This window comes from Acanthochromis polyacanthus, chromosome 17, assembly GCF_021347895.1.
Source record: "Acanthochromis polyacanthus isolate Apoly-LR-REF ecotype Palm Island chromosome 17, KAUST_Apoly_ChrSc, whole genome shotgun sequence".
In the NCBI taxonomy this organism is placed as follows: domain Eukaryota; kingdom Metazoa; phylum Chordata; class Actinopteri; family Pomacentridae; genus Acanthochromis; species Acanthochromis polyacanthus.
In genome coordinates this window covers 34,092,877-34,108,346 of record NC_067129.1, presented here as the reverse complement: position 1 = coordinate 34,108,346, position 15,470 = coordinate 34,092,877, and the positions used below count along the sequence as shown (strand labels likewise).

The following is a 15,470-nucleotide window of genomic DNA, read 5'->3' as shown; positions in this document are numbered from 1 at the left end:
TTAGGACCAAAGCTTGATACTTTACGAGGAAGTAAATCCAAAGATGACTTTATTAATCTACAACTGTGGCCAAAAACCCGAGTGAAAAACATTTCTGTGTGCTGAGTGTAAGAAATATCCTGAATGTTTCTCTTAAATGGAAAAGCTATTGTCTGGTTCTTCAGGTGAGAAATCAGGTTTAAGCAGCGAGTGTCTGGACAGGATTTAAAGCCAACATCTGCGTGATATTTCAATATTTGAGAATCGCAGTCGATACGCTTTCAGCCGACTAAATTCTCATTGTTTGCTGGTGTTGTTTCCATAAAGAGGCATCGACAGACTTCCAGGATCAGGCCAGAATTCTTGCAGCAGTAAAAACCTTAAACTGGTCCAACTTCATTGAAACGGCTCCGTCTAACTAATTTAACATTTTCTGAATGTTTACTTACACTCCAAACACCAGCTGTCAGTGTGTTTGTGGAAACGTTTGGCTAAAAAATCGAGTGTAAACTTCACAAATTGCAGTTTTCGCATCATAGCAACCAATGTGCTAACTTGTCTAAATGATTTTTCTCAGTAGTTCTTGCTCTGCAGTCTACAACCAATGCGGCTGTTTTCAGAAATCATGGAAATATTGGAAGGTGCACGCTGGTCTGTTATCATTTAAGTGTAAAATAACCAGGTTAACATGACTTATTATGCTGCAATATGAGTTCTATATGTTTATTTTTAGTTCATTTAGGCTCAGAAAGTGGTTAATTTAGTTAATCTAGAGATGACCTGCAGTTTTCTTTTTTTACTATTATAATAATAATAACAATAGTAATAAGTATTTTTCAGTCGACCAAGCTTTCTTTGCTTTGCAGTTTGTTTAAACCATTTATTTGCTGTTGACGTGCTGCAAACACATCACACAACATGCTTTAGGTGCTTATTGTATGATTCAATTTTATTTACATAGCGCCAATTCCAATTCAGATTGTCTCAAGACGCTTTACAGAACCATATTCCTGAACCCCCAGAGCAAGCTAGTGTTTTCAGTTCAGCTTAATTCCCTCTTTGCGTTGCGTTGTTATCGTGTCTACTCCTGACTTTATTCGGTGCTTTTTGAACATCTGCTCACCCTCTTCCAGTCATCGGGGGACAAATGTCTCATCTGGTCCTGAGGGACGAGGTCCTTCAGGATCTTGGAGATATTGTGGAAGTGAGATTTGTCCTCCTCAAACTTCACCCTGTAGATCAGCGCCGCCAGCTGGTGCACCTCTTCCTTGGAACACTTGTGGTAGCCACGCAGATACTTAGGCAGCTCCTGCACAGACAAACATGCTGCATCATACAGTGAGCTGCTCAGTGGCAGAACATTTAGATTTAGACCGTTTTCAAACACTTGTAGCAAAACTAGCATCATCCCTAAAGTTAAACATGCAAATAGCAATAAACTAAGATAGTAGCCACAGCCAGTCAGTGCCTAAACATCCTGTAATTTTGGACAATAACAGAATAAAGAATAACTTCAATAAGATGCTGTTATAACAAAACAGACTGTGCAAAAATACAGAAGAAAACATGTGAGTTGTGGATCAAATATCTTTACTTTGTGAACATAATTCATGAGACATGAGCATTCTAAGCTGTTAAAAATCCAGATTTATTCTGTCTTATGAGTCGTGTTATAAATTCTGTGTGATAATTTCATGACAGCTGAACGTGAACGTAGCTCAGAGTTTTAACATTTTACAGAACAACTCTACAGAAACTGGTTCAACTCTCTTCAAGTTTTACAATCTTCTCCTTCCATCAAATGAATGTTTGCTCACATTCAGTGTTTTAATTCTGTAGTTACCTGTTCATACAGTCCTTGTTAGCGACAGAGTTTTGTTTCTTTAGTGTCTCTTTACTTTCTTTTAGACGGAAAACATTTGTTTCTTTGGGCCGCTGCTTCATATTAAAAACATTTAACTTTTACTGTGAAGCAGCAACATCAACACCGAGATGTGTTTGTCACAGAACATATTACTGATGGCAGTTATGAAAACTATACAAACATTTTTACCTGTTTTGTAAAAATAGCTCTTCAGAGTTTTGATCCGAATGTTGTAATTTGCATCTCTTTAACTGAATAAAAAGCAATATTCTCTCTTATTGTCTTCGTTGTTTCAGTTACATTTACACACAAACCATTAGTGGTGAGAAAATGACGTGGAGAAACAGTTTTAGTGAGATTTTCTGTGTTTCCATCCAGATTTTAGAAGAAAAGTGGGAAACACAATAAAAGCATGTTTCCATAAATCTCTGTGATTATTAGGTGCTTGCTTTGTTGAGGTTAAAATCTGACAGAAATGCAGAAATAGAATGGCTATAAAAACGTATCAGCCTCCTTGGATGTTTCACCATTTTGTTGCTTTTATATCTGAAATCATGATCAATATAATTTGGCTTTTTTGACTAGAATTTGCAAAAACATACAACAACTTTCATATCAAAGTGAAAACTGATTTTTACAAAATCATGTAAATTAATTATTTTATAATTGAATACTATTATTCAGTGACTTGAATTTGTCCAAATGTCTCAAAACGTGTCAAAAATGACTTGAAAATTATTCCAAAATTCCTTGAAACGTGTCCAGTTTTACTACAGATTTGTCAAAAATCCTTGAACTCATCCAAGATGACCCAAAATGACTCAAAACTTGTCCAAAATTACTAAAAAAATGGCTAAAAATGTGTCACAAATTACTCAAAAGTTGTCCAAAATGACATTAACTCATCCATGATTGCCTAAAATGACTCAAAACTTGTCCAAAATTACTTGAAACGTTTCCAAGACTATTACAGATTTGTGAAAAATTACTTTAACTCACCCAAGACGACCCAAAATGACTCAAAACCTGTCTGAAATGACTAAAAATGGCTGATAATGTGTCAAAAGTTACTCAGAACTCTTTAAGTTTTTGGTGCATTAACTTTTCCACATCAGTGACGCACAAAAATGTCTTGCAAAATTTAGATTTTTTTAATTATCAGTTTCCATCGTACATTCTCTTTTTTTATTATTTACAACTGGTGTCAATAAGTAGTTTGTCACCTTGGTTGGGTTGCTTTAATTAACATTAAAGGAACTTGTGGAAGCCGCTCCAGAGACACTCACTTGGTAATAATGGAAGATGGAATCAGCCATGGAGTCTTTTCCTGGCACCGTGTTCGTCCACAGCTTCTTCATGAAGAACACCTGATAGGTCAGTGAAGGCACTATACCTGCACACAGATGTGAAAAAACACTACTGAGAGAGGAATTAATGAGAGGACGCAGTCTGAACTTTAAAGATAAACTAATGTTTTTACCGTCTTTTACATGTCTGGCTTTCTTGATCCAGTCGGTCAGGTGCCTCACGAAGTCGAAGAAGAAGTCACCGTCCGGCACACTGATGACCTGCAGAACCAGAAAATCACAGGATGAAGCTTTTGACTTTAAGATTAGATAAAACTTTATTATCCTGAAGACAATTGTTGGGCCAGATATTCCTCAGAAAAACACAAACATCAATATGTACACCACTGTTCAAAAGAAAAGCATTTTTTTTCAGTGAAGATAACATTAAATGAATGATCCTAGAGGAAGACCAAAGAGGAGGTTTATGGATGTGGTTAAAGAGGACATGAAGGTAGTTGGTGTGAGAGAAGAGGATACAGCAGACAGGGTTAGATGGAGGCAATTGATTCGCTGTGGCGACCCCTGAAGGGAAAAGCCGAAAGGAAAAGAAGAAGAAGATTAAATGAATGATAAATCCAGTCTAGACATTGTTAACGTGGTAAATGACTATTCCGGCTGGAAATGGCTGATTTTTAATGGAATACCTCCATAGGGGTACAGAGGAACATTTCCAGCAACCATCACTCCTGTGTTCTAATGCTACATTGTGTTAGCTAATGGTGTTGAAAGGCTCATCGATGATTAGAAAACCCTTGTGCAGTTATGTTAGCACATGAATAAAAGTGTGAGTTTTCATGGGTGACCCCAAACAATACAATACTGAAATAAAATAAGAGAAGTAAAACATGGCTAGAATAGAACAAAAATTAAACAGCAATCCATATCACACCTAGAAAATGAGGTGAAAATGAAATGTCCTTCACGTTGACCATGTTGTACATAGAACAAAAATACTGCAGATGAAAATCAATAATTACTCAAGAAACTGAAATATTAAACCTGAGAAATGAGGATATTAAATACTGGACATGGAATGAAATGCTACACTGACATTGCTGCTATTGGTTGAATTAGTTTTTATAATTCGTCTACAGATCGATTCATCACCTTGTCGGTGATCTTGACGAAGAGACTGAAACCTTCGGAGGATTTGAGCATTAAACGTCCGGAGATGTTGTGGCAGAAATCTTTGGCCTTCGTGCTCGACTCCACTTCGAACACCTGAAAAAACAAAAACACACCAAACTGCTCATATAAATCATGTTTTTTTCTCCTAAATTCCTCAATTTTTGGTGCCTCCAACAAATAATCACCAGTACAAAAAATATAAGAATTGAGAATAAAAAAAGAAAAACAACTGTTTTGTTCATTTAGGTTTCATTTACTTAAGCATACTACACATTTTTTTTAAAATTACATTGTCAGAAATAACAATTTTTTCCAAATACAGTAAAACAGACTCATTGTCTTTACTGTACACAGACTGCTGTGGGAAGACGACCAGAAAAGGCCCGTTCTGAGCCGTTAAAAACCTAATAACATAAAAGTTGAACTTTAGTCGTCACTGACCTCGTCTGAGTCATCGGGGAAGTAAACTTTGTGGAAGATCTGAGTGGTTTTGTGCTGGATGGCCTCCACCTCCACCAGGTGAGGGGGGTACTTCCTCGATCCATTTCTGCAACAAATAAAGAAAGAGGTGAAGCGAATGTGAATTACAGTCACTTCCAAAAGTATTGGAACAGCAAGTTTAATTCTGTTGTTTGTGTTGTATACTGAAGACATTTGGGTTTCAGATAAAAAGATGAATATGAAACAGAAGTTCAGAATTCCAGCTTTAAATTCATGGTTTTTACATCAAGATGTGTTAAACAACCCAGGAAAGATGACCTTTTCTTTGAACCCACTCACTTTTCAAGTGAGCAAAAGCATTGGAACATGTGACTGATGGGTGTTTCTAGTTGCCCAGGTGTTGCCTTTTAGATCAATTGCAGAGACATTAATACTTGACATTAGTTCTTGTTTTTGGCTTTGGGTTTCACCTGTGAAAACTGCATTTTCTGTTAAGCAAACATGAAGACCAGAGAGCTGTCTATGGGAGAAAAGGAAACCCTTTTGAAGCTGAGAGAAGAGGGAAAATCGATCAGAGCTATTGCACAAACATTGGGCATAGCCACTACAACAATTTGGAATGTTCTGAAAAAGAAGGAAACTACTTGTGAGGGAGCTGATGAAGCATCCCCCTCACTACGGTAAAGCTGCATGAAGTGACAGACTGATACAGGAAGTTATTTTGGTTTTGTTATGTTTTATTTTGAAATCCCTCTAACTTCTCCCTCTGAGTTCTGTTTCCAGGGAGTGTGTTCATGAAGTGCACACTTGGAGATGCACCCAGGGGTGGCGCACCTGGATTTGATCAGTGATTAGGTCATACCAGGCAGTCGAGATGGGGGGTGGGGTGGGGGGGTGGGGGTTGTTAGAGTGTTTGATTTTGTTTAGATTTTGTTTATTTTTGTTATTTTGGTTTATTGATTTCATTTTCCTGTATAGTTCTGTACATGTTGTGTGTAGTCTTATTGAGTGTATTAGCCAGGTAAATCTGGTGGGGGAGATGGGTTTGGTGTGAGGAGATAGTGGGAATGGTATGGTCTAGAATGATTAGGTGGCAGGTGTGAGTGCGAGTAGAGAAGAGGGGTCAGGCGTGTGCTCTGCTGAAAGGAATGCTGCCACATGTTCTTCATGTATCGTTTGTTGCCTCTTCACAATCTTTTATTGTAAGTTTTGATAGGATTAATTAAAAAAAACAAAAATATCCGAGCTCTGGAAAAAAAAGAACTCCTGTCTGCTGTGGCTCTTTTTACCATCACACTCCATACCTCAACACCACTTGGCATTTCCATCCGGTTTGTGAGGTTCTCAACATCTGAAACCTTACATACTGGTGTACTGAGCAACAAACATTGAACAGGTCGGCCTAGGGCAGTGGTCGGCAACTGGCGGCCCGTGGGCCAAAACTTGCCCGTCAGGAATAATATCTGGCCCGCCAGATGATTTTGAAAATTTGATTTGGCACGGAGCCAAGCCAGTCCGTCACCGCAAAACGAAACTCGCATGGTCGGGTGCTGCCGGGCATTTCCGTGTTTACGCTACTGGTCGGACACGGTTGTACCAGCCAGATTTCACTGAGCAACAGTGTGCGCAAAACGTGTGTGTGTCTCGGGAGTCATTTTTAATACATCTGTGATCAGAATTGAGACGTGTGTCCCAAGCAGCGGCGATCAGCTGTAGAAGCTCCGCTGCTCGCGGTACCTCACCCCACCCCCACCCACTCGCAGAATCGGAGCGCAACCCCACCGCAGGTTGGCTCGCTGTTCGATTGTTTACAAACATTTTGGCCCGAAGCCACATCTACTTGCCGACCCCTGGCCTAGGGTAACAACAGCAGTTGACAACAAACCCAAAAACAACATTCACTGACATCACTGCCAACCTCCACAGGGCAGGGGTGAAAGTGTCACATCCACTGTTAGAAGAAGACTTGGAGAGAAGGAATATAGAGGCCATACCACAACATGCAAATCACTCATCAGCAAAAAGAATCGGAAGACCAGATTGGATTTTGCAAAGAAGTACAGAGATCAGCCACAAAAGTTTTGGAACAAAGTTTTATGGACTGATGAGACCAAGATTAACCTCTACCAAAGTGATGGAAAGGCCAAAGTATGGAGAAAGAAAGGATCTGCTTGTGATCCAAAACATACAAGCTCATCTGTGAAACATGGTGGAGGTAGTGTCATGGCTTGGGCTTGCATGGCTGCTACTGGAACGGACTCACTAGTCTTTGTTAATGATGTAACTCATGATGGGAGCAGCAGAATAATTTCTGATATCTACAAAACCATTTTGTCTGGCAATTTACAGAAAAATGCATCCAAACTAATCGGGAGAAGCTTCATCATGCAACAAGACAATGACCCGAAGCACATTGCCAACACAACAAAGGACTTCATCAGGGGGAAAAACTGGAAGGTCTTGGACTGGCCAAGTCAATCACCGGACCTTAACCCGATAGAACATGGATTTTACCTCCTGAAGAGGAGACTGAAGGGAGAAACCCCCAGAAACAAACAAGAACTGAAAGAGGCTGCAGTAAAGGCCTGGAACAGCATTTCTAATGAAGAACACAACAGCCTGGTGAAGACAATGGGTCGCAGGCTCGACGCAGTTATTGCAAGTAAGGGTTATGCCACCAAATATGAAATGTTATTCACTTTAAGTTCATTTAATAATGTCTGTTCCAATACTTTTGCTCACTTGAAAAGTGGGTGGGTTCAAAGAAAGGTGCTCTGTCCTGGGTTGTTTAGCACATCCAGATGCAAATACCACGAATTAAAAGCTGGAATTCTGAACCTTTGCGTCATATTCATCTTTTTATCTGAAACCCAAATGTCTTTAGTATACAACAAAAACAAAGGAATTGATCTTGCTGTTCCAATACTTTTGGAGGTGACTGTAGATATTAATGATCGAAGAGGTGCGGCTCTTTTACCGTAAGGCTTTCTGGAGCCGCTGCATGCAGTCTGGAGCCAGCGGATAATGTTTCTTGGCCTGGAGGAACTTCTGGACGTGAGGCAGCAGGATGTTACTGGGAGGAAACAAACCGGTGCAGAGCCACAGCAGCTCCCAGCCTTTCTCCTCACTGTACCTGCACACAGTTTAGTGAGTTAACCCTCTGATACATGAAACCTGGCAGAAAATAATCACCAAAATAACACCAATAATTAGAGCAAGAAAGTGTCAAAAATAGTTGGATTTAAGCGACGGTGCTTTAACTGTGAGTCTGTGATGTCTCGTTGTGACATTGTCACCTAAGTAATAAAATTAAAAGAAATAAAGAACCATAAATAACATGATGAAAACAAAATGAAAGTTTTCTGGTCTTTGTACATGATGTTCCCTGTGCTAAAAATTTATTTAGGTAGGTGGGATAATAAATAATTCCAAAATAGTAATTGAAAATGTGGTAAACAAAGGTTATATAAGGAGGATGTGGCGTAGAGGAACGGGGGGAGACACGGCGTGAGCGGGAGTGACAGGAGGCTGCTGAAAGGAAAGGAGTGTGTAAAGTTTAAAATAGAATGATCGGAGACCTAAGACATTTTAATAAGGTTAGAAAAAGACTATTGAACCTGTAAAGAGCCCAGATCCTACCGGAGCCGACCAGACGTACACTCCCGGCCGTCAACATCTTGACACGGACGCCGCCCCAAGAGACAAAGGGATCCTTCTCATAAGGATTATCTCCTCTGCACCCCAGGATATTGGTGAGATCCACCCTTTTTGAAAACTCTTTTTTTCTGGTATACCAGTATTTTCTTTAACGATCGATCGCCTCTCTTTTTTAGTTAGCGGAACTTTCTTTTTACCGTGTTTTTTTTTTTTTTGAATCGAACGGACGGAGGAAAAGCCGCCGGTGTGAGGACCTTTCGGGATAGAAACTTTCTTAAAAGAGTATCTGAAGTGGACCATTTGACTGGAAACTTTGTATTTCGTTAGGGAAGGACTTTTAGTTAATTTAGAAAGCATAAAGGTTTAGTTTCTATTTGTAATCTTGTGGTAATACATTTTTTTTTTGTATGGGGAAACAGTGTTTTTTTTGAGTAAAAGATGGAAGTAAAGAAACTTAAGAAATTTTAAAAGAGACTCCGATTGTGTTTATCAGCTGCATTACTACTGATAGTGACAGTTAACTTTTATTATTTCTGAGATGAACCCCTTGGTGAAGTGACCTCTACTTGGAAAAGTTTGAGTGTTACATCGTTGTATCGGGAAAAATAACCACATTCTAGCTTAAAATCGTGATATTTCATAAAAATCATTTAATTCTACACGTCTCACTTAAAAATTTGCCAAAAATAAACCATTTGCTTTCACAGGATTCTGTAAAAAACATAAAATTTTGCACCTTTTGACAAAACCATGGAGCGACTGACTCAACTGCGACCAACATTTATCTGGCTAAAATTCTGGAACTTCTCTGCTGTTTACACCGAGCAGATCAAAGGCAAGTACAGAGACAAAATGAAAAATGTAAGTTGTGAAATTTTAACAGCATGTACAGCCACCAAAGTTTCTTTTTCCAGTATTAGTAGCACCCGTAAGCACCTGGAAAAATATCGTACACGTTGATTCCAGATTTCAAATTTTTGTAAAAATAAATAATCAAAGAAATTCGACTTCATTTTGTTTCTTTTTCATGATCTGACATTAGAACTGTGTTGTATTGAACAAAACTCATTTTTGAGTTCTTTCTATTTCTAATCACGGTTTTGATGTTTCCACTGAGGTGCAGGATTTTATACTGCGGAGGAAAATTAGTTCAGAGAGTAAAAATGTGACACGAAAACATCCTCTTTTGATATACTGTTGCAAAAATATTGTAGAGTTTGGTATAAACATGAAATTATTGTCTGCACAGAACCGTAAACCTCATCTAACACCTTTTAAGAAGAACCAGAACATTGACAGAAACCAAAAGTTACAGCAGAGTACAATTGTAAGATGATTATATGTGTACAAAAATCCTTAATGGGAAGTTTTCTAATTTAAAACAAATGCAAGAAAAACAGAACTTTGGCTCCAGTTGTTGTTCCTTGATGTGTGTATTCATGATTCTGACTTACTTAATGTGATTGTCCGTCAGCTGTTTGAGAATCTGACAGAAGATTTCGTCTTTGAGCGGCTCGGCCTTCAGCGCTCCTTCAAATATCTGATCGGTGAGTTCGTTGACGGAGCGGACTCGCTTGGACGGGTAGTCGCCCATATACTTCATCACAGGTACGGATACAGTTAAAGACAACAACAGAACAACAGGCAGGTACAGGTAATAATCTACAACTACAATTACTACGATCGTACAATCTATCTATATATATATATATATACTGGAAATGAAACCTAAAGCTTTCCTCCAAACAAACTGAAAAATGGTTAAACGTATTACAGTTATGTGAAAACAAGTCAACACCACAGACATATGAAGCTATAACTATAAGATATGAAGCAGGCAGCAGAAGCAAGAAAATTCTCAGACAAATTAAAGAAATTTTACATGGAGGAATTCACAAACATTTCTGCAAGCCAATGTCAAAGATGGTGGACAGTTATGAAAACACCTGCAAGAAGTTATTTCTGCTATAGAAGGTAAAACTAGCTTCTGATTTAAGAGAATCAGACACCAAGAAATATTGATATTTTTTTGTTCAAAAATGATTATTTATTGACAATTTCCCTCGTGGTGCTGTTTACCTTTATCTTGGTTTCAGATGATCAAATACTTGTTTGTTCAAATCTGATTAAAAATCAGCTGTTTCCATGGGATGTTCTTACCTTTTTCACAACTATACCTTTACTTTTGAAAACGTGGGCTTTGTCATGATACATACCAATATCTATTTTTTTTTTTAATTTTTAGGCCAACAATGCCAAATACTGCAGGGTTCCAGCTTTCTACATGTGAGGATTTGTGGCTTTTCCTTGTCTCATATTTTTACTCGTCTGAATGTCTTTGGGTTTGGACTGCTCCCACAAAACACAACATTTAAATCATTACAGCTGATTCTTAACCCTCTGTACTCCAAAACGCTTTGGCAGGTTTGGAAGGTATTTTGTCTACATCTCTCATTTAGAAATTCCTACAAAACCCCAATATTTTCCTCTAAACAGATTCTATAAAAAACAAAAAACAATGAGCTCCTCAGAGCAACTGTGAACCCACGAGTGACCAACAGTCACATGACAGAAATTCAGGGACTTTTCCGTTGACAGATTTAAAACATGTAAGTCAGTATAAATAGTAAAATATCGATCTCATGTAGGGTCATTTTTCTCCCAGTGTTGGTAACACCTGTGGGCACTTGGAAATAACCTTTGTAAAATCGTGAAGTAAAGTAATTCTACTTTAGATTTAGTCTCTTCTATGATTTCATTCTATTTGCGTCATTCTGCACAAAAATAATTCCTTAGTTCTCTTTACTTCTAGCCATGGTTGTGCTGTTTCCATAGAGGTGCAGGACTTTATATTGCAGGATAAATATGAGCCCACAGTGAGTAAAGATATTCAAAAACGCTCAGAAACTGCTTGGAGTTGAGAGGGTTAAGAGGAAAAGATGATCCATTGAAGGATATCTATGAAGGCCAGGCAGGCCTCCTGGGAGAGCTCCTCGTGGGCCAGAACCTTCTTCAGCAGCGGCTGTTTGAGAGGCTCCCTGGTGCAGCTCCACAGTCGCTCCTTCCCTCGAGCTTTAGAGATCATCACCCTGCTCAGAGTGCTCTTTGGAGGAGGCCTGGAGATGAGAAGCAGCAGCGCTCACATTTTTATGTTACATTCGTCTTTAGTCTTACACTGCAGTTTTTGATTACTGGTTAGACGCTCCAGTTTGTTTTTACGATGTGGAAACACACCTGAAGTAGTCGTAGGAGAACTCCTCCAGTGTGTAGGCCTTAGATTTGTCCTCGTGGTCAGAGAGGTTCATCTGAGACAAACCGATGGACTCTCGCCTCTGATCAGGAGTCATCGTCACCAGAGCCTGAATCAAAGACACAGAAAGGGTGAAGACCTAAAGAAAATCTTAACTGAAAGGAATACAAGACTCAAATTAAAAAGCCATATCAATTAAATGTCTGATAATTATTTCAGTCTGGCCTGTTGCTATTAATAAATCTTTCATTACGCCTCTATAAGTCATGCTAACTTTGCCCTTTTTGCTCAGTTACAGAGATTCTGGGAAACAAAGAGTGACACAAAAAAGTCTACAAACTGCTTTCATCAGGGTAAAAAACAGCTTTACAAAAACTAAATTTTAATCATTTTAGAAATATTGTTTTTGAATTTGAATTAAAGCTAACACAGAAATTCTTCGTTAGGGGTTTCCATCCATGAGCGTCTTCCAGCTGACTAGTGGTCCATGTGCAGCATCGGGTGTGGTTAGCTTAGCTTAGCTGAGCATAAAGACCGGAAACAGGGAAAAACGGCAAAAATGGCTTGATTCAAAGAGAAGAAAATATCAGCCACCAGTATCACTAAAGCTTTTCGTATGATTTAAATCATTTGGGATCTTGACCTACACCATTTTGGCCTGATTATAGTTTAAAGACAACTAAGACATTAAACCTAGGTGTAGCCTGTTAGCAGCTGCTACAGACAGAAATCTTAGTAATAATTAAATTAAAAAAAAAGTGATTGGTGCTGCCTGCGCTATGATGATGTTTGAAGGGCCAGAGGAACTCACAAGAAGTAAAAAAAAAATCAATTTCTGTTGATTACCGTAAAATAAGCACAAATTGATTAAAAAAATGCAACACGATAAAACAGCATAATCTGAAACAAGACAGAATGTTTTCAAAAGGTGTGAAAAACTTCTGTGAGTCTTTCTGTTCTGTTGTATTTTAATGTTTAATTTACACCAGTACAAAAGCTTTTATATACAGTTTAAATGTAAAGGATTGTATTATGAAAGCTGCTATATAAATATGTAAATATCATTTACTTACGCTCCCTATACAGTCTGGGGCTTTAAAATTAGATGATAATGCAGGTGTTTTGGAGCTTTCTTTGTAAAATGGTAAGTGATGCATACAGATTTGGGACCACAAACTAACTGCTAACTGTCCTGTGGAGTGTTTGTCTTTCTGCCAGTCTGCAGCCTTCTCTGCGCAGTTAATAATCCTGCCTTGATGTTATTCCCTAAATGAATCCTGGAATCAGCTCCACTGTGTTCTGTTAAACTAACTGAAGAGGCTGATTATCGTTTCGTCTCAACTCACCACGATGTCGTACTGCGGTCTGGTGATGGTCGGCAGAACGTAGACGCAGTCGGCAGGAAAGTCTCCTCTCTGTTTGGTTCTGTCGTTGATGCCGTGAGCCCAGCCAGAGTTCATCACATGTTCTCCATCGTGTTCGTCCAGGATGATCAGATCCCCTTTGGAGAAGCTCAGGAAGTTGGAGTCGACCCCAGCTGAGACGGATTACAAAAACTTATTTTATAAACTCACATTTTCTATTCCCCTTTTTGTTGCTTCAACCGTCTCTGAGTCTCACCAGGGTTCAGACAGTCCAGCAGGCCGACCACGTACTTGGACCTCTTCCTCAGACCCTCCAGGAAGGCGACCACCAGGTCCCGGATGTCCTCGGCGTTGTTGGAGGTGAACGTGTACTCGTCTCCTTTGATGGTGGCCAAAGTGAAACTCTGACCCTGGAGTTTACCTCCTCTGGAAAGCAAATTGTACGTCATCAGGCACTTCTCCCAGGCAGAAGATTCAGACTAAAACGTCCCCCCCCCCCACCCCTCAGGGATACATGCTCCCAGTGGTTTGTGTTTACATAAATTAATACATCTCCAAAACTGACAATAAAACAATTAAAAGTTTGGATTCCCCAGCGCTCTGATTATCAGGCTGTCAGACACTTATTTTTAAACTGGTGCAGTAGCACTCTTAGCCTGGTTTTGATTCAAAGTAAAAGTAGGTGTATACAGTGCCATGAAAAAGTGTTTGCCACCCTACAGTAATTTTCGATTCTTGTGCAATTTTTACACTGAAATGTTCCACATCATAAAACTCATATTACATTTATTGAATCTTAGACAGAGATAACCAACAAAACACAAAATGCCGTTTTTGGTGATGATTTTTTCTCTCTTTTTTTCTCTAACCTTTATTTAACCAGATAAAAGACCCATTGAGATCAAGACCTCTTTCACGAGGGTGACCTGGCCAAGAGAGGCAGCAGCAAACGTCAACGTAAACAAAAAACAGTAACAACAAACATTAAAATATTTAATACAATCAATTAGATACATAAAATACAGGAGTTATTTTTACAGTAATAACTGAAGAACACAGGCACTGTTTGAAGGATTTCCATTGTCGATATCTTAAAATACAGCGGATGGTTTCCAAGCAAACAAATTTTGACAATTTAGATTTATTCAAGATTTACTGAAAACCTATATTACCCCTGTGAAAAAGAAATTGCCACTCTAAACCTAATAACCAGTTTGGCAGCAACAACTGCAGTTAAATGTTTGTTCCAGCTTATGATCAGTGTTTTCCCATCACCATGGAGGAATTCTAGTCTGCTCTTCTCTGTAGAATAGTTCTAATTCAGTCACATTAAATGGTTGTGGATCATGAACTCGATTAGATTCAAGTCCAGACTTCGACTCAACCACTCCAGAATCTTCATTTAGTTCTTTTTGAGCCACTCAGACGTGGACTTTCTTGTGTCTTTGGGTCTTTGTCTTGCTGCATAAACCATTAGTGTTGAGCTTTAGGTCATGAACTGATGGTGGATATTCTGACAGAGAGCAGAATTGAAGTCGTCCAGGTCCTCCAATCATCACACTACCACCACCATGTTTCACTGCTGGTATCATGGTCTTCTATTGGAATGCAGTATTAGCTTTACACCACATGGAACAGACCCATGTCTTCCAGAAAGTTCCTCCTTTGATTCATCAGTTCACAGGATGTTATCTCAAAAGTCTTGGAGCTCATCCAGATATTTTTTGTAAATACCAGATAAACCTTTATGTTCTTTCTGGTCAGTAGTGGTTTGATCCTTCCAACTCTCCCATGGATCCATTTCCTCCCAGAGTCTTCCTTATTGTGGAATCATGTAGACGGACCTTAACTGAGGTCAGTGAGGTCTGCAGATCTTTAGATGTTCTTTTTCACATGGGGTAAGATGGGCTGGACAGCATTTTGTGAAACTGCATTTTGTGTTTTCTTGGGTCATCTTTGTCTTACATTAAAATTACTTTGATGATCTGAAACATTTATGTGTGACAAAAAACTAAACATTTCTGTAGGGGGCAAATACTTCTGCGTGGAACTGTAGTTCCAAACTAATTTTCACATTGCACTAGTGCAGGTTTTATTTCTCTTACAGCGCTGAATACAACACAAATTTCTGCTCTTTTTGCCAGTTCTCAAACCCATCACCATGGAATCACAGGAATAAAGGTGCAGACATTTAGCACTTCCACATTTAACGCATTCTTCATTTGTAGATTCTGTACAACTGTTTGAGCTTTATTTTGTACATTTGTGTTTTCATACCTGCTACTGGACACAGCTGTGATCTCCGGGAAGGAAAGCTCCAGAAGAACCTGCTCCTGTTCGTCCACAAAGTAAACCCCCGTCCAGTTCACTGCCACGATCACATCGTTCTTGGGCAGACTGGGCCCTGGGAACAGAAAGTGTCACATTTATGAAGAAAA

General features: G+C 39.0%; 1 protein-coding gene across 1 annotated transcript in view; it reads right to left on the bottom strand.

Moving 5' to 3' along the window:
• The window catches only part of LOC110967763 (unconventional myosin-VIIa-like), a 95,750-nt gene that overhangs the window by 9,770 nt on the left and 70,510 nt on the right, over nucleotides 1-15,470 (bottom strand). Inside the window, exons 34-45 of the mRNA XM_051937378.1 lie at nucleotides 15,310-15,436; nucleotides 13,289-13,458; nucleotides 13,015-13,205; nucleotides 11,653-11,777; nucleotides 11,377-11,534; nucleotides 9,873-10,026; nucleotides 7,739-7,894; nucleotides 4,762-4,867; nucleotides 4,300-4,413; nucleotides 3,324-3,411; nucleotides 3,130-3,236; nucleotides 1,103-1,288 (exon numbers count right to left, since the gene is read on the bottom strand). Of these exons, the coding sequence (XP_051793338.1) occupies nucleotides 1,103-1,288; nucleotides 3,130-3,236; nucleotides 3,324-3,411; nucleotides 4,300-4,413; nucleotides 4,762-4,867; nucleotides 7,739-7,894; nucleotides 9,873-10,026; nucleotides 11,377-11,534; nucleotides 11,653-11,777; nucleotides 13,015-13,205; nucleotides 13,289-13,458; nucleotides 15,310-15,436 (1,682 nt within the window). The remainder of the gene's footprint in view (nucleotides 1-1,102; nucleotides 1,289-3,129; nucleotides 3,237-3,323; nucleotides 3,412-4,299; nucleotides 4,414-4,761; nucleotides 4,868-7,738; nucleotides 7,895-9,872; nucleotides 10,027-11,376; nucleotides 11,535-11,652; nucleotides 11,778-13,014; nucleotides 13,206-13,288; nucleotides 13,459-15,309; nucleotides 15,437-15,470) is intronic.